General features: G+C 46.8%; 2 protein-coding genes across 4 annotated transcripts; one reads left to right on the forward strand and one right to left on the reverse strand.

The window, feature by feature from the left end:
- The first annotated feature begins 7,102 nt into the window (after window positions 1–7,102).
- On the forward strand, window positions 7,103–8,304 carry LOC137206473 (interferon lambda-1-like). The gene is given in 2 exon segments (XM_067705195.1): window positions 7,103–7,529; window positions 7,532–8,304. Coding segments are annotated over 2 exon segments (573 nt in total). The 3' UTR covers window positions 7,678–8,304.
- A 2,089-nt stretch (window positions 8,305–10,393) lies between these two features.
- On the reverse strand, window positions 10,394–21,457 carry SPATA2 (spermatogenesis associated 2). Of its 3 annotated transcripts, XM_067708431.1 has the most exons (4): window positions 21,295–21,457; window positions 20,979–21,107; window positions 14,695–15,142; window positions 10,394–13,766 (listed from the first exon to the last, which is right to left on the reverse strand). In XM_067708431.1, the coding sequence occupies exons 3-4, from the start codon at window positions 15,028–15,030 to the stop codon at window positions 12,540–12,542; spliced, it is 1,563 nt and encodes a 520-aa protein (XP_067564532.1). In that variant the 5' UTR covers window positions 15,031–15,142; window positions 20,979–21,107; window positions 21,295–21,457; the 3' UTR covers window positions 10,394–12,539. The 3 variants fall into 3 exon arrangements, with proteins under 3 accessions (XP_067564532.1, XP_067564531.1, XP_067564533.1); XM_067708430.1 differs by lacking the exon at window positions 20,979–21,107 and having other exon boundaries at window positions 21,295–21,454; XM_067708432.1 differs by lacking the exons at window positions 20,979–21,107; window positions 21,295–21,457 and adding an exon at window positions 20,582–20,933.
- Between the last annotated feature and the right edge of the window lie 6,211 nt (window positions 21,458–27,668).

Below are 27,668 nucleotides of genomic sequence, written 5' to 3' on the forward strand. Positions count from 1 at the left end.
ACAACGAAAGACCAGAAAGAGAAATTAAGGGAACAATCCCATTCACCATTGCAACAAAAAGAATAAAATACCTAGAAATAAACCTACCTAAGGTGGTAAAAGACCTGTACTCAGAAAACTATAAGACACTGATGAAAGAAATCAAAGATGACACAAACAGATGGAGAGGTACACCATGTTGTTGGATTGGTAGAATCAATATTGTGAAAATGACTATACTACCCAAAGCAATCTACAGATTCAATGCAATCCCTATCAAATTACGAATGGTATTTTTTACAGAACTAGAACAAAAAAATCTTAAAATTTGTATGGAGACAAAAGACCCCGAATAGCCAAAGTGATCTTAGGGGAAAAAACGGAGCTGGAGGAATCAGACTCCCTGACTTCAGACTATACTACAGAGCTACAGTAATGAAGACAATATGGTACTGGCACAAAAACAGAAATATAGATCAATGGAACAGGATAGAAAGCCCAGAGATAAACCCATGCACCTATGGTCAACTAATCTATGACAAAGGAGGTAAGGATATACAATAGAGACAAGACAAGTCTCTTCAGTAAGTGGTGCTGGAAAACTGGACAGCTACAGGTAAAAGAATGAAATTAGAACACTCCCTAACACCACACACAAAAATAAATTCAAAATGGATTAAAGACCTAAACATAAGACCAGACACTATAAAACTCTTAGAGGAAAACATAGGAAGAACACTCTTTGACATAAACCACAGCAAGATCTTTTTTGATCCACCTCCTAGAGTAATGGAAATAAAAACAAAAATAAACAAATGGGACCTAATGAAACTTAAAAGCTTTTGCACAGCAAAGGAACTACAAACAAGACGAAAAGGCAACCCTCAGAATGGGAGAAAATATTTGCAAATGAATCAACGGCAAAGGATTAATCTCCAAAATATATAAACAGCTCATGCAGTTCAATATTAGAAAAACAAACAACCCAATCAAAAAATGGGCGGAAGACCTAAATAGACATTTCTCCAAAGAAGACATACAGATGGCCAAAGGCTGCTCAACATCACTAATTATTAGAGAAATACAAATCAAAGCTACAATGAGGTATCACCTCACACCTGTTAGAATGGGCATCATCAGAAAATCTACAAACAACAGATGCTGGATAGGGTGTGGAGAAAAGGGAACCCTCTTGCACTGTTGGTGGGAATGTAAATTGATACAGCCACTATGGAGAACAGTATGGAGATTCCTTAAAAAACTAAAAATAGAATTACCATATGACCCAGCAATCCCACTACTGGGCATATACCGAGAGAAAGCCATAATTCAAAAAGACACATGCACCCCAATGTTCACTGCAGCACTATTTACAATAGCCAGGTCATGGAAGCAACCTAAATGCCCATCGACAGACGAATGGATAAAGAAGATGTGGTACATATATACAATGGAATATCAGCCATAAAAAGGAACGAAACTGGGTCATTTGTAGAGACGTGGATGGATCTAGAGACTGTCATATAGAGTGAAGTAAGTCAGAAAAACAAACATCGTATATTAACACAGATATGTGGAATCCAGAAAAATGGTACAGATGAACCAGTTTGCAAGGCAGAAATAGAGACACAGATGTAGAGAACAAACGTATGGACACCAAGGGGGGAAAGTGGCAGGGGGCTCGTGGTGGTGGGATGAATTGGGAGATTGGGAGTGACATATATATACTAATATGTGTAAAATGGATAACTAATAAGAACCTGCTGTATAAAAAGTAAATAAAATTCAAAAAGAACTTTCATTCAGTAATAAGGAACATACAGTGTGCTATCTTCACTTTTCAAAATGTGATTATAAATGAAACTAGAACTAGAGGAGCAATGCATTAAATGGAGAGATCTGATGTGATTTCAAGAGGGCTAGGGATGATACAAATGAACTTATTTACAAAACAAATAGACTCACAGACATAGAAAACAAACTTATGGTTACCAAAAACGGGAAAAGGGGGTGATAAATTAGGAGTTTGGGAGTAAAATATACACGCTACTATATATAAAATAGATAAGCAACAAAAACCTACTGTATAGCACACAGAACTATACTCAACATCTTCAGTACACCTATAATGGAAAAGAATCTAAAAAAATATATATATATATATACACACACACACACACACACACACACACAACTGAATCACTTTGCTGGACACCTCAAACTAACACAACATTGTAAATCAATTATATTTCAATAAAATTTTTAAGAATTTAAAAATAAATTTTAAAAAGATTTTTTAAAAGTGAAGGAAAAAACGCTAGGGAAATAGGAAGTCTCCTCATGCTCTGGTGAGGGTCTAAATTGATAGAATTCACTTTGAAGAGCACCTGGCAGTGCCTAGTAAAGTTAAAGATGCCTGGGACCCTTCAATCCAGCGAGTCCTCTCCTCGGTTTAAGCCCTAGAGAGCAAGGAGAGGCAAACACTGCCTGAGGCCCAAGCCCAGCCTGTCTCCTGTTCTGTACCACCAGCAAGCTGAGCCTGGGATTTTAACGTGTTCAAATGGTTGAAAAAAAAAAATTCAAAAGAACAGTATTTCACGACATGAAAATTATATGAAATTCAAAGTTTAATGTCCATAAAGTTTTGAATGTTTTAATAAAAAATTCGTGGAAATTTGTTTTATTTGTTCTATATTATCTATATAATAATATATAAATATAAATATATATATTTGCCTCTTGTCTCCCAAAGCCAAAAATATTCACTATCACCATTTACAGAAAAAGTGTGCCCACGCCACCCTATAGAAATTCTTACATAGTCATGCATACTCAGGAGACACCTACAAGAATATCTGTAATAGCAAATTATTGGAAACGAGCTGTTTCCCACTAGGAGAATGGATTAAACAGTGGCACAGTAATGTAAGGAACAGTATACAGCAGCAAGAACGGATGGATGGATGAATGAATGAAACTAGAATAACATATCAACATGGACAAATCTCAAAATACTGAAAGAAGGGGAGAAAGAAAGCTGCAGATGAATAAGTACATACAAAACCAGGCAAAATGATGTTGTGAAACAGTAGTGCTTAGGGATGCAGCCAAGTGTAGCAGAGTGTGAAGAGAGGCTGGAAAAGTCAACCCCAGGATCCAGGGCTCCTCTGGGGTAGGGGAAGGAAGGTGAGGAACTGCATTTGAACCACATGACACCTACCCTGGCTTCACTTGTATCCCTGATATTTCATTTCCTAACAGAGCCATGGGCAACCAGGAGTTAATCTTATGTGCAAACTTGCAAAGGCTCCTCACACTCTCTGAGCCTTAGTCCTTCTCCCCGCTCTGTGGTGAGTAACTGAGATGCTCTCCAAGGGTTGTCCCAGGTGACTCCCTCCTTTCAGGATCAGGTCTAGCTATGGTGACAAAATCAAAACTAGTAGTGGCTTCCCTGGACCCCTTGAGAACCAGGATCCTCAGCATGGGAATAAAAGAGAAATGAGGTTGAGCAAAAATCCTGTGGTCCTAAATTTTAATTTAAGTATAAGTATGAACTTACAACGTACTTTGTGTTTTTAGAGATATAAACCCATTGCTAGCTCTGCTCACTGAAAAGACCTGGAAACAATGACCAACCCAGAGGCAGTGAGCACGCTTAGCTCTCGGACTTTGGTATCCAAATGTCATTTCACAGCAAAAGGACCCAGGGCTCTTTGGAGAAACATCTGAGCCCAGGAGTTGGGCAGGAAATGTACAAAGATGAACATGGAGCCCCTCGTCATACCAAACAGAGAGGAAGCAATCAGAGGTTTCAGGGTCAGGTCAGGACTCAGGAGCCAGCTTGAAGAGGTTCTGACTGAACAAAGACAGGAATTTGAGCATCAATAACAGTAATCATGTAATTGATTGAAATACTTAAAATATATGGAAATCAATGAGTTCATAATAATATACTTTTAAAAAATCAGTCACTGCTGGGGAATTCTAAGGCATCAATTCATTATTCTAAGTAAAAATAAAGGCAAAGAGGGCTTCCCTGGTGGCACAGTGGTTAAGAATGCGCCTGCCAATGCAGGGGACAAGGGTTCGAGCCCTGGTCCGGGAAGATCCAACATGCTGCAGAGCAAATAAGCCCGTGCGCCGCAGTTACTGAGCCTACACTCTAGAGCCTGCGAGCCACAACTACTGAGCCCGTGTGCCTAGAGCCCGTGCTCTACAACAAGAGAAGCCACCAATGAGAAGCCCGCGCACTGCAACGAAGAGTGGACCCTGCTCACCACAACTAGAGAAAGCCCGTGCGTGCAGCAGCGAAGACCCAGCACAGCCATAAATAAATAAATAAATAAATAAATAAATAAATAAATAATAAATACAAAGAAGTACGCATCTATCCCCCCACCTTTTTTTTGGCCGTGCAGCATGTGGGATCTTAGTACCCCGATCAGGGATCGGACCTGTGCCTCCTGCAGTGGAAGCACGGAGTCTTAACCACTGGACCACCAGGGAAGTCCCCATCCTGCTTTTCTTAAACTATATCACTGGTAGTCAAATAGTAGATGAGGGAAGTTTCTTTGTCTAACTTTTTTTTTAATTCATAGATTTATAGGAAGTTGCAAAAATAGTACAGAAAGGTCCCATGTACCCATGTTTCTCCCAGGGGTAACATCTTGCACAACTATAAAGCAGTATCACAACCAGGAAACTGACATTGGCATAGACCTTGTTCAGATTACAGCAGTTTTACGTGCTGTCCTCTGTGTGTGTGTGTGTTTAGCTCCATGCAGTTTTGTCCCAGGTATAGAGTCACACCACCACAGAAAAGTTTCTTTTTATAGAATTATTCCAGTTGCCAAACAAGACTAGAATTGGAATATCTCCATTTTGCATGCTCTGATGAAATAATGGATCTAAGTCCTGACTAACAGCCTTAACAGCTATTAATATCCCAAAGGGAGAGAACTCGACATCACGTGCCTCCTGATGAAAGAAAATAACATCTATGAAGTATTCTTACAACAACAAAAAAAATCATACCCACATCTGAGCAAGCCTCAAAAGTCAACTACCATGTGATACAGCACATTAATGGGATGAAGAACAAAGACTACAAGATCATCTCAATTAATGCATGAAAAGCGTTTGACAAAATTCAACATACTTTCATGATAAAAAACACTCAACAAACTAGGAATAGAAGGAAACTATCTCAACATAATAAAAGCCACATATGAAAACACATACACCACAGCTAACTTCATACTCAGTGATGAAAGACAGAGTTTTTCCTTTAGAAGAGGCCACGATGCCCACTCTTGCCTCTTCTATTAAACATAGTACTGGTAGTCTTAGCCAGAGCAATTAAGCATAAATCAATCAATCAATCAATCAATCAATAGCATCCAAACTGGAAAGAAGTGAAATTATATCTGTTCTCAGATGACATGATCTTACGTAGAAAACCCTAAAGATTACACACATACACACACCTGTTAGAACTAAGAAATGAATTCAGCCAAGTTGCAGGATACAAAATCAACACACAAAAATCAGTTGCATTTCTATACACGAATACTGAACAATCTGAAGAGAAAATTACAAAAACAATTCCACTTACAATAGCATCAAAAAGAATAAAATATTTAGAAGTAAACTTAACCAAGGAGGTGAAGGACTTGTACACCAAAAACTACAAAACATTGCTGAAAGAAATTAAAGAAGAGACAAATTAATGGAAAGACATCCTGTACTCATGAGTTAGAAGACTGAATATCATTAAAATGTCCACACTACCCAAAGCAATCTACTGACTCAATGTAATCCCTATCAAAATCCCAATGGCATATTTGCACAGATGGGAAAAAAATCCTAAAATTTATATGGGATCTCAAGGGACCCCGAATAGCCAGAACAATCTTGAGAAAGAAGAACGACATTGGAGGCCTCACACTTCCTGATTTCAAAACACATTACATACAGGGCTTCCCTGGTGGCGCAGCGGTGAGAATCTGCCTGCCAATGCAGGGGACACGGGTTCGAGCCCTGGTCTGGGAAGATCCCACATGCCGCAGAGCACCTAGGCCTGTGAGCCACAACTACTGAGCCTGCGCGTCTGGAGCCTGTGCTCCGCAACAAGAGAGGCCGCGACAGTGAGAGGCCCGCGCACCACGATGAAGAGTGGCCCCTGCTCGCCGCAACTAGAGAAAGCCCTCGCACAGAAACGAAGACCCAACACAGCCATAAATAAATAAATAAATAAATAAAAATAAAAACACATTACATACAAAGCTACAGTAATCAAAATAGTGTGGTACTGGCATAAAGATAGACCTATGGTCCAATGGAACAGAATAGAGAGGCCAGAAATAAACCCTCACGTATGTAGTCAAAAGATCTTCAACAGGGAAGCCAAGATCACTCAATGGGGAAAGGTCAGTCTCCTCAAATGGTACTGGGAAAACTGGATATCCAAATGCAAAAGAACGAAGTTAGACCCTTACCTTACACCATACACAAAACTGAAAACGGATTAAAGTGTTCAAATGTAAGACCTAAAACTAAAAAGCTCCTAGAAGAAAACAGAGAGAAGTTTCATGACGCTGGATTTGGCAACAATTTCTTGGATATAACACCAAAAGCATAGGTAACAAAAGCAAAAGTAGAAAAGGGGACCACAGCAAACTTTAAAACTTCTGCACATTCAAGGGATGCCCCTTCTCGGCCACTCAGGCAGCCTCACCCACACCCGCCAGGTCCCTACCCCACTGTGAGAGTCCTCGAGCCACTTTCCCATCCCTCCACCTGCCTCGGCCTCATTCGGAGGCTCCCCAAAGTCAGCGAGCTAAAGGCTGCCCCCGGGAGTCCTAACCTGGAGATTCTCCAGGCACAGGGACTTCTCAGAAGCAAAGTTCTCTCCTGTGACTGAATTTCAGTATCTCTTTCCTTCCTGGCACAGGTCCGGGCTCACCTGGTTCGGCGACTGGACCCCCACACTCGTGCCTTTGCCATCAAAGTGGAGATTCCTGTTTCCATTTGCCTTTTCACTTTACACACATCAGCTAGGATTGCCCAGTGAACCTGGCTAAAAGCAGAGCCATGGGGCCAAACAAGCAGTTGGGATTTAGCCATGGCTGCAGCTTGGGTCCTGGTGTTGGCGACTGTGATGCTGGACTTGGCCAGAGCAGGCCCTGTCCCCACATCCAAGCCCACCACAACCGGGAAGGGCTGCCACATGGGCCGGTTCCAATCTCTGTTGCCAAGGGAGCTGGAGGGCTTCAAGAAAGCCAAGGATGCCTTAGAAGAGTCGCTCTCGCTGAAGAACTGGAGCTGCAGCTCTCACCGCTTCCCCAGGACCCGGGACCTGAGGCAGCGGCAGGTGTGGGAGTGTCCTGTGGCCTTGGAGGCAGAGTTAGACCTGACGCTGAAGGTCCTGGGTGCTGTGGCAGACTCGTCCTCGGGGGTCATCCTGGACCAGCCGCTGCACATGTTGCGCCACATCCACTCCGAGCTTCAGGCTTGCATCCCGGCTCGGCCCACAGCAGAATCCCAGCCCCGGACCGCCTCCACCACTGGCTGTGCCGGCTCCAGGAGGCCACAACGGAGGAGTCCCAAGGCTGTCTCGAGGCCTCTGTCACATTCAACCTCTTCTGCCTCCTCATGAGGGATCTGAGAATTGTTGCCAGTGGAGACCTGCATATCTGAAAACCTGGACCCAGACCTTACTTATGCACTAAGCCCCAACCCTGCCTTAAGTTATTTCCTCTAATCCTTTATTTATGGAGCTGCAGAAGAAATGTTTATTTTTCTACTTTTGTACAACATGTTCAAACAAACAGTAAGAAACTGTAAAAAAAAAAAGAAGAGCCAGCTGCCAATTTTCAGGAGGTTGAGAGAACAGAGGAACGTGATAAACAACAGCAGAGGATGCAATCAGCAAAATGTAGACTCTGGCAAACTGAAGGACAAACAATCCGATTTCTTCAACAAATACATTTCAAGGGAAAAGAAGAGAAAGAGGAAAATGTCCTTCTATAGGGACAGCCTTTAGGATAAATGTGATTTAAAGATCTATCCATTGCAACAACATGAGACCTTATTTGGGCCCCAACGCAAACACACAGTTTTAAAAGTATGCACTTCTAAGACAATTGGACCTGCGAACAGTGATTGGGTATTTGTTACAATTAAGAAACTTATAAAAATTTAGATGTGATCATGGTATTGTTTTAAAAGTCCTTGTCTTTTAGATACAGGTACTGAAATGTTCACAAGTGAAACAGATGTCTGGAATTTGCTTCTAAGAAACTTAGGAGTGGGGAAAGTGGATTGACAGGTACAGAAAAAAGTCAGATTGGCCAGAAGTTGTTAACCATTGAGCTGCTGAAGTCCTGCGTTCGATGTACATGAGGCATCATTAGAGTAGTCTCACTTCTTTTGTAAATAAAAAGCTTTCCAAAATGAGCAAATGGAAAAAATGTGGTTTAAGCAAGACAGAAGTTTACTTCTCACATATAAAACTCTGAAGGCAGGTGGGGCAGGCCAGGTATGATGGTGGCTTCCTAAGCATCAGGGACCCAGCCTCTTCCAGCTACTCACTGCAGCCCCCTTCACTTGGCCTCTGCCTCAGAGTCTCACATGGCTGCTCCATGCCAGCCAGCGCAGCCAGGGTGGGAAAAACAAGCTTCTTTCTTTGAAGGACATGTCTCAGAAGCCACACACAGTATCTTTCCATCCTAGGGACCAGACATAACCGTATGACCATGCCCAGCTGCAGGAGAGGCTGGGAAAGGCAGTCTTTATTCTGGATGGCTAGATGTCTAAAATTCAAGGCTTCTATTACCAAGGGAGAAAGGGTGAGCAGAGATTGGGGTCCAATTGGCAACGCCGTGTGGGGTACAGAGCTGGCAGCAAGGCTAATGTTAATCTTGTACAACTGGTGGGCCTGAGGATGTTTATGCTTGTCATTTACATATACGAATTAAGCAACCTGCTCAGAGTCTCTGCTCCGCTTTAGATACAGGAGTGAGTGTCTGGCTTCCTTTGCTCTCCCAGGCTGGGTGTTCATCTCTAGGAAGCTGCTGTTCCTGGTAGCCAGGATGGCAGTGCCATTTCCTATGCTGTCACTAAAACCAAACCCAGTACCTGGGCCTTGGTCTGGTCCAAGGCTTGGATATTTGCTCAGCCAGTGAATGAGATGGAGAAAACCGTTCAGTCTCTTCCCTGACAGCTGAGTGGCTTTGTGGGGTCCAACCCTGCAGAGTGGTCAGCATGGTGGCACAGACACCCCACCAGTGCATAAAGACAGGATGTCCCAAACCACAGCTGCGCTTATACCACTCTTAAGATTTTTGCAATACATTCTGCTTTTAAGTCAACCATGATTTATTTTTTATTTATTTTTATTGAAGTAGAGTTGATTTACAATGTTATATTAGTTTCAGGAAACTTCATTTTTAAAAACACCTTAAATTGATTTTTAAAGTAATCCCCCATTATGGCCTGCCCTAAATAGAAGGTAACTGAAAACCTAAGATTCTGCCAGAGGTTCTCAGCCTGACTCCTGCTTTCTCTTGTTAAAGACAAACTCGCATTACACTGACCAGAATCCTCCTTAGGGCATTTAAACGGATCAAAAAAATTTTAAACGGGATTAATTTTTTTCACAACGCCCTTCAATGTTATTTAATTCCTGTCAGGTCACCACCAACAATCACTTCTCCTGGAGTCTGCAGTCTCACTTCTAGGAAACACGGCTGAACTCTGAATACCTTGGTTTCCCCGTTGGTAAGATGGGGATCAGAACAGGATTTGTGTTATCTTCTAGGAGGATTGAGACAATTATATGAGATCACGAACGTAAAGTCTCAGCGTATAAAATGCCTGGCTCACAGTATAAGCATTCAAATGCTGGCTGTTATTATTCGTCAGTTTAATGGAGGAAAAAATGTGAGTCCTGTCACTAAAGAACTAAAACATGGCTTGAGCAAAAAAAACAAAAACAAACAAAAAAACACCGAAAAACCCAAGCACCCGGACTTCCCTGGTGGCGCAGTGGTTAAGAATCCACCTGCCTGGTTAAGAATGCAGGGGACACGGGTTCAAGCCTTGGTCCAGGAAGATCCCACATGCCACAGAGCAGCTAGGCCCGTGTGCCACAACTACTGAGCCTGTGCTCTAGAGCCCACGCTCTGCAACAAAAAAAGCCACCGCAACAAGAAGCCTACGCACTGCGACAAAGAGTAGCCCTCACTCACCGCAACTAAAGAAAGCCCACGCACAGCAACGAAGACCCAACACAGCCATAAATAAATAAATAAATAAATAAATTTTCTTGAAGTTAAATTTAAAAACAAAAAACCCCAAGCAACCCAAACTTCAAAGCAGCAGGGAGGAGGGACATAAAACCCCAAACACTTCATTTAACAATGGAAGACACTTTATTTATTTTTTTAAATCATCTCTCAACATTTCAACTCTTGGTAGAAATCAAATGCAAAACATCTGCTTTTTTAAGTTAGCGTGTATTTATCTCAGTCACAGCAACCTCATACAATAAGATACACAACGAGGAGGAGCATGGTCACAGCATTTCCTATTCCAGTCCACGAACACAGTATTTCCGTGATGATACACACACTGGCCTTTCTCTTCCAGGACAAGTTAGTTATTCCTACTTTCGTCTGCTGTGTAAGTTACGTGGCATCACGGTTGGTTAAAAGAGTTAGTGTAGTGCTAGAGCAGTCTGGAAATGGAAAACTAGAAAACTCAGGACTGGGACAGGCACGGACACTTCTGAAACGTGAAAAGGAAGAACATCAGAGATGAATGCCCCAGAATGGGTGGGTCTTAGTAATAAAGTTGGTTGAAATTCAGCTTTATATACACATTGAATATCTACACGTGATCTACTAGATATATAGAAAAAGAGCCATAGAAGATTTTGAAAACCTTAAAATCACGCAACTAAGTTGGAAGAACATCAGCAAATTCACAGTGGCCTCAGGATTCAGCCAGATTTAAATCTGCTCGAGAGCTGAATACCTCCTTCTATCAGAAAACGCACTGCATGTAAATTCCTACAACGTTCTGTACATCACAAACACTATGGCTAAAATATACTGTTAGTTCACAAGGAAGCAGTTTTATTTTCAAATTCTTGCCCCACTCCTGCTCTGCACCCCAAAAGGAAATCCGGGGTCAGCAATTCACATTAGGAGTTTAAGAGGCCTTCGGGTTTAGGAGCGCTGAGGCTCGGCTAAGAACCTCAGGACACATCTGTCTGATGGGCGCACGCCGGCTCCTGCCCACTTTTAGTGCAAAAAGGTCACAAATGTTGCAGAGGAATCCTGGAAACAGGTGAAGAGAAGAGGACTGAGATAGAGGGGTGGTGGGAATCCCAAACGATTTTCCTTCTGAATTGAGACTCAAGAAGTTTGGAGTGCAAGGTTCACACTCAGCAAGCGGCAAAGACCAGGCCGGAGATCCACAGGGTGAGGTTCCTGAATGGTCACTAGGTTGTCACAGTCTGCAGGCGCACAGACCTCTCGGCCCAGACTAACCCCCTAAGTGCACACTGGAGGTAGGTGTTAGAAATTTATTGTAGGGAAGACAGTGGCTCTCCACCAACTCAGGGGACATCGTCTCTGTTCCTCCTCTGCCCCTACAATCTCCACTCTACCCTCGGGCTGTGGCGAGTGGAGGATACAAGATGGAAGGGCACGAGCCCCTCCCTTGGAAGACTAAAGAACCCGGGGCATTTTTATAAATAGCTACATCGTTAATGTTTTAACCACTTTGAAACACACAGCAAGTTGAATATTTATTTAAAAATAAATCTCAAAAATATCTATTTACAGTAGAGTAAGAGAGGCATGTGCAAACAACAGAAAGGGGGGAAAAGTCAGTCCCAGTGTGGAAGGTCCACCCTTCAGAGAGCTAGATCCAACTTCACAAACCCCAAGGCTGAACTGAGCTGTGGAGGCAACAGGATGACATTAAGCGAATCCTGGACTGGGGTCACCCTCGATACGTGGAGAGGCAGTGAAGTTGGGTGGGGGGCTGCCGCCGGGGATCCTCGTGTTTGGGAAAGGGTGGTGGAGGGATGAGCCAGTGGATGAGGCCCGGTGTGGCAGGAGGGCTCATTTCACAAGCCAACAGGCCTCTAGCTCACCACTCCAGGTGGGCGTTCGGAGGGGACCTGGAGGGCCCTTCCCAGTCCAAGTTGGCTTTGCCGTGGGAGCAGTCGGCATGGCAAGAGTCCCAGAGATAGAAATCCTCTTTGAGAGACAAAAACAAAAGAATGGAACAGGGAGTGATAGCAAAAATGAATCTGAATGCAAGTGCCACCCGTCTCTCTTGCCAGGTGGCGAAGCAGCCATCAGCTGACATATCTGAGTCGATACGGGAACTCCCACGTGGGGCAGCAGGCCACACGATCCCCCCCCCACAACCACGTGGTCAAGTGCAGGCCTCTGCTTCTGGGATCAACGTGTTAACGTTTCTTCCCCATGAAACCAGAAAGGTCAGTGGTGTAGCCCTTGTAGCAGGGAGGTGCAAGGTCGAGTCTATCTGTACACGAGATGGGAGAACTGGGCGGACTTGTAGTTCAGCTGGTTGTTGGGCATGAACTTGTGCAGCTCACTCTTTTTGCAGCAGGGGTCGTAATGGTAGGTGCTGAGGCAGGCGTCGCAGGAGGCTTTCGAACATTGGGTGCAGGTGTTGGCGGCCCCGGGGCGGTCACAGAAGCCACAGCGGGTGGCGGCTGCAGAGGAGGGCTTGGATTTCGAGTGGAGGTGCGGCGGCCGGTCGAGGCCCTGTGTCTGGCCTGCATACTTCTCCCGCAGAGATGACCCGTGGGCCAGGCTGTCGTGGGCGGAGGCCTTGCTGGGGAAGCCGCCGGGCTTGGAGGCCGGGGAGCAGGCGAGCAGGCTGTCGCAGCGCTGGCAGAGGGAGGAGCTGCAGGACAGACCGCAGTTTTGGCACTTGGAGAGGGCGGACTCTTTGGCGGGGGGCGAGCGCTTGTGGTAGATGGGGTGGGCGTCGTTTCTGACCAGCCAGACATCTGGCCGCAGGGCATCCTGCCTCCGGTACGTGGCCCTGGGTTCCGAGTCTGTGTACAGATCCACATCCTCCTGAGCAGAGAAGTACGTGCCACGCAGCAAGCCAAGGCCATTGTTGGGGGAGGGGGATGGCAGGTCATCCGGGCTGCCGTGGGGGGAGCTGGACATGGTCAGGAGCGAGGGGGACGGGCGGATGATCTCGTCCTTGAGGTCGTCCCCCAAGTCTGCTGCCACAGGCTCCTTCCGCAGGCTCAACGAGGTCTTCAGGGGCGGCTTCCGGCTCTCCCAGTAATTGTCATAGGTGTCCACCGACCTTGAGGGCTTGGTCACACGGGGCTTGTAGTAGTCCTTGGCTGCCCGCTCGCTGGCCGACTTCTGGAGCACCACGCGGGCCATGGAGGTTGTCAGGTGCTCCCGGCCCTCGGCCCGCCGCCGCAGGGCATCTGAGCAGCCTCGCACGTCCTCCGCGCTGCTCTTGCGCTCGCTCACCACGTCCAGCTCAGAGTAGCCTTTGTCCTTGACTTGGGAGTGGATTTCCAGCATCTGTTCACACTCCACCTTGGCCAGAAAGAGTTCAAAGGAGACCATCTTCACTTGGAGGGTCTCTACCAGCTCTTTGAGCTTGTACGCAGTCCCCAACTCGGGCACGTAGCCCATGTAATTCAGGATGGCTCGGATGTCCTCTTCCAGTAATGTGGACTTGACGTAATAAACAAAGGGGCCCGTGTAGGTCTAGGGGAAGGAAGGGGGGTAGAAAAAGAGAGGTGGGTGTTTCTCTCTGAGGCACACAACGAACGGAGCCTGCATCAGAGCGTATCCCATCAAGTCTGAACCGGAACACACAGGGAGAGGAAGGGGGAGTGATCTCCACGGCAGTGTCTCACTGCGGAAGGCAGAGGCTAATGCTTCCCAACAGCTCGGCGCACGGGTCTGAGGGAAATGACGCAGCGCTCCTTTTTCCAGCGTAGGGAACAAAGCCACTAGCTTTCTACGTGGGGTGCAGCGGCTCTGCTCCTTGAGGAAGAGCAGGCACAACACCCATGAGCAATGAGAATATTCCTTTCTGGCATTTCTACAAAGGTTTGAAGCATACGTTAGGCTTAGCCTGACTTGGTGGAAACTCTCCTGAGCCATCACTGCCTTTGGAATGATTCAGAATTCTGTCTCGAGTTCATCCTCCTCCCCGCTCTCTGCTTTCCTCCGCTTGCGCGGACACCTGCAGCAGCCTCCTAACCGTCTCCCCGGCTGACTCTTGCCCCTCTACAATCTCTCTCCCGTACAGCAACCAGGAGGATTCTTTTCCAATGTAAACCTGATCCCGGCACTGCCTGCTTCCCAGCCCCCTTAGAATAAATTCCAGCCCTCTGCCCTGGGCTCCAAGGCCCTGCACAACCGGGTACTGCCCACCTTTCCAACCTCAGTTTCAGATGTGAGCTGCCAGGGGTGGGGAGCCAGTTAAGAGATGACACCAGGCAGAGGGGCCAGGTGGGGAGCCATAGGGGCAGTTCTGGTTGTTATCTCAAAGGCAGTGGAGAACCTGGGGGGACCCGTGAGCAGAGGAAGGATGTGATTAGATGGGCACAAACCCTCTCAAGATGGACTGGAAGGGGCAAGAAGGGAGAAGGGAGACCAGTGTGGAGAGCCCGTCCCTAGACCTTACCTTGATGCTTCTGAATTCCTTCTTCCACGGGTAGAGGAAAAGGTTGACACCCACCGTTTCAAGCACACTGAAGGCACAGTGCAGAGCCCGCAGACTGGAGGAGCTCAGTGAGCGCAGAGAGCTCTCCACCACCTCATAGAACTGGATCAGCCGGAATCGATAAAAGGGATCCACCTTGTGCAGGCTGAGCAGGGTCGAGGCTGCCACCCGCAGGGACTCATCACTGCCAGGCCGCTGCTTGCTGGGGGTGGTGTCCACTCTGCCTTCATGGAACTGCACGTACTTCCGAAATAAGTCATCCTTATATTTTGCATCCATTGAACTGGGCTTCCCCATCCGATCCGATCCAGGGACGGGGGCTACCTTATTTCCTCCATGGCTTCTGAGTTAGAGGCAGGGACATTGCTAGAAGCATTGACATGTCGCCTGCCTGGACCAGCAGAGTGCTCTGCAAGAGGAAGAATAAGCAGCACATCATTCCTTGAAATGGTCCACGTCCCAGCTTGTAGCAGCTGAGGCCAAACAAAAAACAGCTGTCCTGAGCTACACTGGGCACCACCAGCCCCTGGCCCTCAACACATTTAGTGAATAGGTACACCATGTTGCAGTGGAAACACGACAGATAAGGTCCTTGACTTTGCTGAGCTCACAAATGAAAAATATGATTGGGGCACCTAACCTGGTTTCATGGGGATGGGGGATGGTTAAAAAGCCCCTGAGAAAGTGATGGTTAGACCCAAAGGATGAGGCGTCGGCAGGGAGGAAGGCCCTGAGCTAACACTATCAGCACTTACTACCTGCCAGGTGCCTACATGGACTAACTCATTCCATCTTCTTAAACAACTCGAGGAGATAGGCACTGTTGTTATCCCCATTTTACAAATGTGAAAACTGAGACATGAAGACATCAAGAAACTTGCCCAAAGTTACAGGACTATTAAGAAGCAGAGCTGAGATCAGAGCCCAGGCAGGCTGGCTCCCAAGTCCGTCCCCTTAACCACCACACCCCGCTTTCCTGAGGCGGGAAGGAGCCTGGCATGTGAACACAAAGAAGGCTAGTGTGGCTGAAGCAGGGAGAGGAGGGGAGTCACAGGAGATGAAGCTGCCGGCAGAAGCAGGATCCTGATCCCCAAGGTCTCAAAGAGTTGTACATGTTATTCAAAGAGCCAAGTGAAGCCCCTGAACAGTTCAAAGCAAGGGGAAGAGGGACATGATCGTATCTGCAATTTTTTTTAAAAAGACCACTTTGGGGCTTCCCTGGTGGTGCAGTGGTTGAGAGTCTGCCTGCCGATGCAGGGGACACGGGTTCGTGCCCCGGTCCGGGAAGATCCCACATGCCGTGGAGCGGCTGGGCCCGTGAGCGTGGCCACTGAGCCTGCGCGTCCGGAGCCTGTGCTCCGCAACGGGAGAGGCCACAGCAGTGAGAGGCCCGCGTACTGCGAGAGAAAAAAAAAAAAAAAAAAGACCACTTTGGCTGCTGAGCCCTGGAGAGTGCCTTTATCCATCTTTGATTTTTTTGTTTGTTTTTTTGGGCCATGCCACATGTGGGATCTTAATTCCCAGACCAGGGATCGAACCCATGCCCCCTGCAGTGCAAGCGTGGAATCCTAACCATGGACCGCCAGGGAATTCCATATCCGACTTTTACAGTCTGCTGTTGGGAGAGGAAAGGACATTCAGAGCTGGGACACACAGGATTTATACACTCTTGCTGTCTCCTTGGCCACTTGTTAGTAGAACATGTACAGATCCATCAGAATTCTTGGTGTTACGATGCTGGGAGCAAATCTGGATTCATGGAGGGACCTGCCAGGCCAGGGGAGGCAACACAGCATCGGGGTTACAAACAGATTGCAAAGCTGGACTGCCTGGGTGTGAACCCTGGATCTGCTTTTCTAGGTTACTTGGGCAAACTACTCAACCTGGGCCTCAGTTTTCTCATCTGAAAAAGGGGGTTAATAATAGCACTTATAGTCCAGAGTTGGTGGAAGGATTATATGCAATCAGTATAGAAAGCTCTTCAGAATGCCAGCTCAAAGTAAGCCCTTGATACACACAAGCAGACATTTCTGGTGTCTGAAGATGCTAGACCCTCCAAGCATCCTCAAGGATGCTTGTAAGATCAGAGTGATGCAAATATCTCCGACTGGGGGGTGGACATGCATTTTCACACTTGCCCGTCCTACCTTTCCTGACCACAAGCTCATGGGTGCAGGGATTGCGACCAAATGACTCAGTAGGGGTCACAGTGCCAGAGCAGGTTACATGCTTCATAAACACCTGCTGCCTGAGTGAAGGGTGGGGTCCTGCTGGCTGTGGGAAATGTTGAGGGACCAAAAAGAAGCCGCGGTGGGATGGGACGGACCTGTGGAGTCCTTTAGCAGATCTGAGTTCAGCTCAGAAGTTCTAAGGGCCTACAAGCCTGGCAACTCTCAGGAAGTCAATAAAATCACCCATGTCTCAATGAGCCACTCCTCTGGCTTCTCCACAGTTTTGGGGAGACACCCAGGGGTCTTAACTGTTGGGTGAGGGGTAAGACATGCAGGAGAATTAGGGACACAGAGAGGTCACCTTCTCCCACCCACTGCCCTGCCAAGGAAGCCCAAGGCTTCAGGAACAAATAGAACAAATAGGCCTGAGGAGCACACAAGGCAAACAAATCCATTTGGGATCAAATTCTACCTCCTGACCAACGTCTCTGTGGTCCTCAGAGCAGTCTTTCCCTTCCCTCTTAAGGTCCACCCACAAGGACCCTTCTGTCTGCTCCTCAAACACATCAAGCCCATTTCTACCTCAAGACCTTTTTTTTTTTAAAAGGCCAGGTAACCTTTTTGTTTTGTTTTGTTTTTAATTCATTTATTTATTTTTGGCTGCATTGGGTCTTCGTTGTTGGGTCTTCGTTGCTGCGCGCGAGCTTCCCCTAGTTGCAGCGAGCGGGGGCTACTCTTCGTTGCATTGCGCGGGTTTCTCATCGCGGTGGCTTCTCTTGTTGCAGAGCTCGGGCTCTAGGCACGCAGGCTTCAGTAGTTGCGGCTCGCGGGCCCTAGAGCGCAGGCTCAGTAGTTGTGGCGCACGGGCTTAGTTGCTCCGCGGCATGCGGGGTCTTCCCAGACCAGGGCTCGAACCCATGTCCCCTGCATTGGCAGGTGGATACTCAACCACTGCACCACCAGGGAAGTCCCTACCTCAGGCCTCTGCACATGTTGTTCCTTCTGCATGTTCTTCCTTTGATTCCTCCCGTCGCTGGCTCACTCTCATCATTCAGGTCTCAGCTCAAATGTCATCCCTCCGAGGCTCTCCCTGACAACCGCAGCTCAGTAAATCCCACATGCCCTGTCCCTCGTTATTGCGTTACCCTGGGGTAATCACCATTTGAAATTACCAACTTTATTCATTTACTAGCTTCCTCTCTTTGTCTCCCACCAATACCCAGTAAGCTCCACAAATGCAAGGACAGTGTCTGTTTTGCTCACCATGATGCCTCACACAGCTCCTGGCACACAGTAGGTGTTTGATAAAACAGGCGAAATGATGCTTTACTTTCTCATTTAGCTCTCCCCAGAATTCTGGGAGACCAGCAAGAGCGAGAAGAAACCGAGGCTCCATGACATGACGTGCTGTCTATAGCTCAGTGTTAGGAAAAGGTGGATCCCAGATTCCACTGGCCTTATGACATGAAACCTGTGTACCTCCCACCACCCCATGATTCCTGAGCTCAACAAGTATGCAGCACCTACCCTATGCCGGGCCCTAGGCTGGGTGCAGTGGGGGGAATGTGGGGTGGGTAGGGGACAGTAGGGAACAGAAGCTGAGAAGATAAAGCTCTGCCCTGAATTCTACTTGAAAGGGCTTACTGCCCAGTATCAAAGTATGTATGTTCTCTTAAAAAATAAAATTGTATTACAACCTGAGAGAAGACATCACTGTCCTTGCTAAAAAAAAACCCATATACATATACCATTTTTTATTTATCCAAAAGAAGCTTTCATCCAGCCTCTGGCCCCAGGGACTTTTTTTTAGTACACCTGAGAACAATTTAAACAGAGGGACATCAAGTCTCCTAAACACTGCTGTGATTTTTCTCCAAGGAAGTCAGCCTTCAGCCAATAGAGACTGATTTTTTTTTTTAAAACAAAGTCAGCCGCCCTCAAGCTCAGCGTCTGCTGCTCTGTAATCACACCACAGTCCACACCCTTGTTTAAGGCTGGCAGATAAACAAGGAAAAGGGATCCAAATAGCCCAGTTGGTATTCAAAGTCCCAAAGTCAAGGATAGGAAACTCATCTAAGAAAAATCTTGAACCAACCTAGGTAGGTGAGGAAACAGGTGAAAGAAAATGAATGCTAAAAGATAATTAAGGCAAGGAGAGAAGGAAACTAACAATTATTGAAGTCCTACTATATGCTAAACATTGGGCTTTCCACTTTAACTGCATCACCCAGTTTAATCCTCACAATTCTACGAGGAAACAGACCAAGGCTCAGCCATTAAACAACCTGCCCAACACAGCTTGAATGGGTCAGAGCTGGAATCTGAACTTGGGTTGACCGGCCCTGCAGCCTGTGCTTTTTCTCATTTATCTCACTCATTTATTGTTACCATTAGTACCATTCACCAAGGGATTAGTACATAAGGGCCCTTTGCTAAGCGCTCCGTGAAAATCAATGAAATCCACACGACAACCCCAGGGTTAAAAAGAAAAAACCGAGGCTCAGAGGGGCCAAGTCGCTTGCCCTAAGTCACAAGGCTAGGAAGAAGTGGCTCTGAGATCTGAACCTAGGTCTGAGGCCAAAACCCTGACTCAAGCTCTGAGCTGTGCTGCTTTCAGGCAAAGCTGTCCTGCTGCTGGACAGCTCTTCTTGAAAGGGCTCAACTAAGTCAGAACGCCCTATGGCAGGGCCAGCAGAGTTGAGCTCTAAAAATTCCTGTAGTAGCAAAATTCACATCTTCTCACACAGAATGGGGTTGGAAGAGCCACAAATCTATTTATGACGTAAGCTCAAGGGCCAAGAGGAGAGGCGACCAGAGCCGGGCCAGTGGTAGAGCAGCTGACATCATCCCTCCTGAATTCATTCCTGAGAATACAGGCTGCATTGTAGCTGGTGTCTCTTCTGAGCATAGAGCCAGCAATTTATTCCTAGCACTCTGCAAAAACAACAAAAAACACGCTCTCTGCAAAAACAGCGTGGTTACAGGAGACCAAGACAGCCTGGTGACAGAAGCCATTAATTTCTCCAAGCAACCCAAGGATTGGAACGCCAAGACGTGCCAGTGTGGCGGAAAGAAAAAAAAAAAATGGCACCGTGAACGTCCCTAACAGAATCAGACGGGTGCCCAGAGCCAACAGGCCTGGTCAGCACTTCCTGCACCCATAATCCGGGTCCCCTTTGAAAAGCAAAGCAATGAAGAGAGAGATGTTGCAATCAGGGAGGTGGTGGATTTTAATTATTATTTTTTAAACATCTCAAAGGAAAGCTATATCTGTTTAAAACCTCACTAAACGGAATTGAAATGATTCTGGATAGCAAAGCATGAGCTTGGCTTTACCTCAGCTGGCCCATTCAAGCAGAAACATTCTCCAAGCAGCATTTGAAGGCGCCCCCTCCCTGCACAGACAGAAGCTATTTTGGGCCCGGCATCGCCCCAGTCCACAGGTTTATGTATCCCTGGTCTAGCTTCAAGAGGCTCAGAGTTTCCCTGGCCTCCAAACAGCAGCAAGGGGAGCGCAGAACAACCCCCTCCACCTCCGCACCCCAATCCTCTGCATTCATCCCCAGCCCAAGGCCCGTGAGACACATCCTAGGCAACCTTCCACTGGCTGTGAAGCGCCAGAGGGTCCCCACACCCCAACCCAGTTCCAGAGAGATTCAGAGAGAGGATTTCCAAACCTTTGAAAATAATCTCAGCGATGCTGAAATTGGGCTTCCCCAGTGGCAGCTGCGACTCGCAGAGGGGCTCTGAAGCAAGGAGGTTCCCCTCCCTGCAGGGAACAGAAGCTGGCGACTGCTATTCCCAGCCTGATAATTCCAACAACCTCTGAGTGCGACATCAGTTGTGAAAAACACCCTAGTCCCAAACTCGGGCTCTCCCCACGGGTCTGTGAATTAATTAACAGCAGCTGTCATTTATTGGACGCCTGCTGTATGCCAGAGACTGTGCTTCGCATGCATCTCACTTCATCCCCACCACGGCCCTAGTAGGCAGGTTCACTCCCCATTTAACTGATCAGGCAACTAAGGCTCAGAGACGAAGTGACTTGCCCAAGGTCACACAGTGAGTACAAACCCCAGAATGTCGCCAGAGCGTGAGCTGGGGACCACTGCGCGGTAACTGCCTCACGGTGGAATCGGGGTGTCCTCCTGCCTTGTTAGTCGCTGTAGAGGGGGTGTTCCTCCTGAGCTGCCCTTAGCCACCCTGGGGGAGTGGGGATCCTGAGAATTAAATGGGCCCCCGGAGCGCCGAAAAGACGGGCCCGCCCGTCGCCCCCGCAGGCCGCGAAGGGACCCCGCTCCCGGGCCGCAGAGCCCCGCCTAACCGGGGGGCCCCCTCCGCCGGGGAAAGCCCCAGAGGCCTTTTCCGCCCACGGCCGCCCCGCACTCACCCCGGCACTGCCGCCGAGGACGCCCCGGCCGAGGGGAGCAGGAAGGAGCCGCGGCCGCCGCCGGAGCCAGGCCCGGCTGGGCTCTCGCAGCTCCGGCCGGCTGCAGGGGACAGAGACCAGTAGCCCGGGGCCACGGCGACCCGGAAACACTCAACCAGGAAGTGACGTATCTCGGAGGCGGGTCCAAAGGGAGGCCCGGCCGCGGCTACGCCCTGGGCTGGGGTGAGGCCGTTGCTCGCTGGCGGTGGAGGAAGAAGCGGGAGGCAGAAGAGTGAGCAGAGAGGCCGCGGAGTCCCGCTTTGAGGTCTAAAGGCCCACTGCCTCTGCTGGGGCTGGGACCCGGAAATAAACGTGCCGGAAGTGACGCACGCCCTCGGTCACAGGATGGCGGCTGGCCGGGTTGTCATGGGAACTGGTCTGTAGTCTGGAGATGGTAGCTCGGAGCTGCGATCTCAGACTGAGCGATCCGCGGCCTCCTCCTCCCCTTGTCGAGATGATCTGCGAGCTGAGCTCCCGACCGCGCCTGACCAGAAGCTGACAATTGGATCCCTCACCCCCATTTTACAGGTGGAAATACCAGAGGCTTAAAAAGAGCAAGTGAGGTGCCCAGTATCACGTGAGCCTGAATCCAGACTTGAGAGGACTGTTGATGTTACAGGCTGTGTTTAGTGAGGGTTCCAGCTTTGCCTTTGCATTTTACCAGCTGCATGACCTTAGGCTAGTTACTTAACTTCTCTGAGCCTCAGCTTTTTCACCTGTAAGATGCAAGAATAATATACCACCTCCTGAGATTCATGTGAGAATGAAGTGAGTATGGAAACAGCTTATTACAGTAGTTGGCATATAGTAATAATCTAAATACACTTTGTTTTTAAAATCTGGTTAAGTTGGGAATTCCCTGGCGGCCTAGTGGTTAGGACTTGGCGCTTTCACTGCCGTCGGCAAGGGTTCAATCCCTGGTGGGGGAACTAAGATCCCGCAAGCCTGCCGTGGGGCCAGAAATAAACAAATAAAGTAATAAAGTAATAAAATCTGGTTAAGTTAAAGGAAATGACTTCTCTCAGCCCTCAACTTCCTTGAATGAAAACCAGGGTTGGGGAAGACCAAACCAAATATTGCCTCCTTGCTTTGTGACCTCACCAGACACCTGCAGTGTAAACTACACTGGCATAGATTCTGGTGGCTTGTCACTTCACTTCATAGATTTGCCTCCCACCCACCACATTGACCGTGAACTCTGCTTTTGTGGTTCACCACTCACTGAATCCCTAGTGCTTGCAAAGTGCCTAGCACTTACTCAAGACTTTGTTGAACATATTTACCATTGAACCACTCATTCTATCTCTCTAACTTACCCCAGACTCAGAGCCCACTCCGTGCCAAGTTCTCTTTCTCCAACATGGTCTTGGCTGTCTGTACCTACCATACTCTTCCTCCCCTCTGGCCTCTATGCCTCTATATGCTGTTTCCTGGGTTTGAATGTTCTTCCTTTCGCCTCTTTCCTTCCTTGTTTTCTTGGCTTCCAGCCCCAGCTCAGTCCTCACATCCTTTCTGAAGCTTTCTCTGATTTCTCCAGGCAAAGACCCACCTTCCTCTGGTTTCCCACCCCATAACACTGTCTTTCAATATTTTATCTCAGCTCTTACTATAAATAAGTATATATACATACATATATATATATATATATATATATATACACTTAAACCTGACACCCCCCACAAGACCTGGAGGTTCTTATTTATCTGTGTTTCCTGTGAGCTCTGCACATGATCAGAAGGTGCCCAACAGATGTTGCTTGATTGCAGGATTCTCTCTCAGCCTTGGGGTCCCCAGCTAAAGTCAGTGGGTCTTGTCTCAGGAGTCAATGACATAATACAGGGGAGAGCATTTGGAGAACCAGCAACCAGCTATTCAAACAGCAGCAATTACTGTATTTAGCTGTTGCTGTCTGAGCATCACTTAAGGTCTTCGTATACTTCAGCTGTTATCAGCTCATGTTTAAGCTTCTCTCTTAATCACCTGTAAGGTGATGGTGTTTACAGGAATTCCAGCTGAGAAAAACTGTCCTACCCAAACCCTCTGCCTTTGCAACAACTCAAAACTGTCCTTTGGAAACTGTTATAAGACTGCATGAGGCTGCTAATAAGTCCCTTCCATCTCTGTGGTTCTGTGACAGCAAAAAAGAGAACAGATTTTTAAGAAGGCTTTACCGGTAGGAAACCCTGGCCATTGATTCTCGGTGACATTTCGTATCAGAAAAATACCAAAGTCTCTGAAGGGAGCCATGTTTCTCATCTTTTAGACAGGGCTGGATGTCTGAGAGTTCTCTGCTTGGTGACATGGAATCACGGGAGCATCCTTTTCAGATTTTATTACATAATGATTAGCAGATTATGTAACAGTCATGTAACAATGATTAGGCACCTCTACTTTCTAAAAGCCAACAACATGAACCATCTACCTACTTCTTTCTATTTTTTAGTGGTTTTTTTTTTTAATCACAAAAGTAATGCATGAATTCTAATGACACAGACGTGTAGAGCAAAAAATGAAAAAAAAAGCAATGGGGCTTCCCTGGTGGTGCAGTGGTTGAGAGTCCGCCTGCCGATACAGGGGACACGGGCTCGTGCCCCGGTCCGGGAAGATCCCACATGCTGCGGAGCGGCTGCGCCCGTGAGCCCTGGCCACTGAGCCTGCGCATCCGGAGCCTGTGCCCCGCAACAGGAGAGGCCACAACAGTGAGAGGCCCGCGTACCGCAAAAAAAATAAATAAATATATAAATAAAAGCAAGCCTATGACCCATCAATTTGATTTCTTGTAATCTACCAGAGAAAAAGCGTAAGTGCACAAGGAGACCTGTTGCATCATTGTTTGTAATGCAAAAACAAAACCCAGAAACATTCTGAATGTCCATCAAGGGAATGGTGTAGCCATACTAATGACTACTATGTATAACTTAAAAAGGATAATGTAAACCTACATAACTCTGCAAGACATATTTTGGAAGGAAAAAAGAGAGACATACCCTGAAATGGAAAACAAAACATCAACTGATACGATATATTTTCTAAGGGTGCGTATGTACGTATGCATATGTATGAAGCCAACTGTGGACAATAATGCAAATACAGATCATGTTTTTTATATCATTCTACAAATACATATTATATGATTTTTATTAATATCTTTGTCCCCTAGAAGTCAGTTAGCTCTGTGAAGACAAAACTAGTATACCTGTTTTGCTCACAATTATATTACTACTACCTGCCATACTACACTACTACTAGTAGTACACCCATTAGAGAGCATTTGTTTCCAACTGAAATTTTCATTGAATGCCTACAACGTGCCAGGATTGATGTTCGATTTAAGGGGCAGAGACAGACACAAGCAAGACAGATACAGCCCTTGCCCTCAAGGAGCATACAGCCTCCTTATCAGAAAGAGAATATTAAGGGACTTCCCTGCTGGCACAGTGGTTAAGACTCCACACTCCCAATGCAGGGGGCCTGGGTTCAATCCCTGGTCAGGGAACTAGATCCCACATGCATGCCACAACTAAGAGTTTTCATGCCACAACTAAGGAGCCCACCTGCCACAACTAAGACCTGGCACAGCCAAATAAATAAAATAAATAACTATTTTTAAAATGAGAGAATATTAATAAATTAGGAGTAGGATGAACTAAAAACCAGTGATTCAGGATAGAAGGTGGCGAATGTTATGAGAGGGATAGAGACCTTAGAGAATGGAGAAGTGACATCTGAGATGGCAAATTGGGGACAGCCTCAAGGAGGAGGTGGCATTTGCACTGGGCTTTGAGTGACTTGGACATGTAAGCATGTCCAGCTTTCCTTCCAGCTGGAGGGAAGAAAGCAATAAAAAGTAAGGACTGGAAATTGAAACTCAACTGCCTACAAGCATATAAGGTAGGCATAACTAGTACTAGAGTACTATCATCTCATACTATATAGTACCAGAAATTAGTAGTAATGTAATACAACATAGTACCTGGCTCACAGTAGGCATTCAATAAATACTTCAGTGAGAAAACGAAAATTATTGAACCCCTACCATCCTCCAGCTGATTGTTGCCAATTTCCCAGCTGATCATGATCAGATATTCAGGTTTCTGAAGAGGAGCTAAAAGTCCAGATTTTTAAGTGAAATTTTGCAATTATAAACACTATATGTAGATACACTTCCTAGTTCTGTCTACTGAGTGAGCCTATGAGAAATGACACCGCTGTTAGAAAAAAAAAGGGGGGGGGAATTCCCTGGCAGTCCAGTGATTAGGATTCCCTGGTCCCACTGCAGGGGCACAGGTTCCATCCCTGGTTGGGGAGCTAAGATCCCACAAGCCATGCGATATGGCAAAAAAAAAAAGAAAGAAAGAAAGAAATGACACCGCTGTAGCAATAAGCACTGACCACCCATATCTTGCTTTCTAAATACCATTCTCCACTAAAATGAGCCAAGCCTTGGAGAAACAACTGATTGTCAGAGCTGGGACAGGGAAATTACAATGTGGGGCTGGTACATCTTACTGAGCCGGAAAGTAAGGAAGTGCCAAAAGCATGATGGGACTTGTGAAAAGAAGCCAAAAGGCCTGAGTTCAGATCCCAGTTCTGCCACTTTCCAACTATATGTGACTTTGGACAAGCTAGTTACCTCGCTGGGCCTCAGTTTCCTTATCAGCAAAATGGGGTTAATAGAACTAACTACCCCCAAGGATTGAATGAGCTAATACAGGTGCCAGTGCGGAGTGATAGTTCAACACAAGCTAGCTAGGATTATTTTTGACTCAGACTCATGGGGCTTGCTAGGCTGGGGTGTACAGGGCCTCAGATGTTTGGGCAACGTGGTTGTGCTTGATGTCATTCTGCTCAATCCTGGGCACCTTGCATTTATGCTGCTCAGAAGAGTAGAATTTATAATATCCAAAATATATAAAAAACTCCTACAATTCAACAACAAAAAGACAACTCAATTTAGGGACTTCCCTGGTGGTCCAGTGTTTAAGACTCCGAGCTTCCACTGCAGGGGGCACAGGTTTGATCCCTGGTTGGGGAACTAAGATCCCACATGATGCAGGGTGTGGACAAAAAAAAAGACAACCCAATTTAAAAATGGCCAAAAGACTGGAATAGATATTTGGGATAGATATTTCTCCAAAGAATACAGACAAATGGTGAATAAGCACATGAAAAGACACTCAACGTCATTAGCCATTAGGGAATGCAAATCAAAACCACAATGAGGGGCTTCCCTGGTGGCGCAGTGGTTAAGAGTCTGCCTGCCGATGCAGGGGACACGGGTTCGTGCCCTGGTCCGGGAGGATCCCACATGCCGCGGAGCAGCTGGGCCCGTGAGCCATGGCCGCTGAGCCTGCGCGTCCGGAGCCTGTGCTCAGCAACGGGAGAGGCCACAACAGTGAGAGGCCCGCGTACTGCAAAAAAAAAAAAAAAAAAAACACAATAAGATACAACTTCACACCTACTAGGATGGCTATAATTTAAAAAAAAAAGAAAAGAAAAATAACAAGCATTGGCAAGGATGTGGAGAAATTGGAAAACTTGTACCTTGCTGGTTGGAATGAAAAATGGTGCAGCTGCTGTGGAAAACAGTTTGGTAGTTCTTGAAAAGTTAAAAAGAATTACCATGTGACCTAGCAATTCTAGTCCTAGGTATATACCCAAAATAATTGAAAACATGGACTTGAGCAGAATATTGTACACCAATATTCATAGCAGTATTATTCACAATAGCCAAAAGGTGAAAACAACCCAAGTGTCCATCAACAGATGAGTGGATATACAAAATATGGTATATCCAAACAATGGAATATTATTCAGCCATAAAAAGGAATGAAGTTTAGACGCATGCTACACCATGGATTAACCTTGAAAACATTATGCTGAGTAAAAGAAGCCAGTCACAGAAGGACAAATATTATGTGATTGCACTTACATGAAATGCCTATTGTAGGCAAATTCAAAGAGACAGGGACTTCCCTGGTGGCACAGTGGTTGAGAGTCTGCCTGACATTGCGGGGGACATGGGTTCAATCCCTGGTCTGGGAAGATCCCACATGCCGCAGAGCAACTAAGCCCATGCACCACAGCTACTGAGCCCATGCTCTAGAGTCCGCGTGCCGCAACTACAGAGCCCATGTGCTGCAATTACTGAAGCCCGTGCACCTATAGCCCATGCTCCGCAACAAGAGAGGCCACCGCAATAAGCCTGCGCACCACAATGAAGAGTAGCCCCTGCTCGCCGCAACTAGAGAAAGCCAGCGCACAGCAACGAAGACCCAACGCAGCCAAAAAAAAACCAACCAAAGGACAGAAAGTAGATTAGACATTACCAGGAG

This window comes from Pseudorca crassidens, chromosome 15 (assembly GCF_039906515.1).
Source record: "Pseudorca crassidens isolate mPseCra1 chromosome 15, mPseCra1.hap1, whole genome shotgun sequence".
Classification (NCBI taxonomy): domain Eukaryota; kingdom Metazoa; phylum Chordata; class Mammalia; order Artiodactyla; family Delphinidae; genus Pseudorca; species Pseudorca crassidens.

What these genes read in the sequence shown, in the direction of transcription:
- SPATA2 (XM_067708431.1), bottom strand. Translation starts at nt 15,030, where the DNA reads ATGGGGAAGCCCAGTTCAATGGATGCAAAATATAAGGATGACTTATTT. An exon ending in AGGAATTCAGAAGCATCAAG is followed by an intron (nt 13,767 to 14,694) that starts GTAAGGTCTAGG and finishes TCCTTCCCCTAG; the next exon opens with ACCTACACGGGCCCCTTTGT.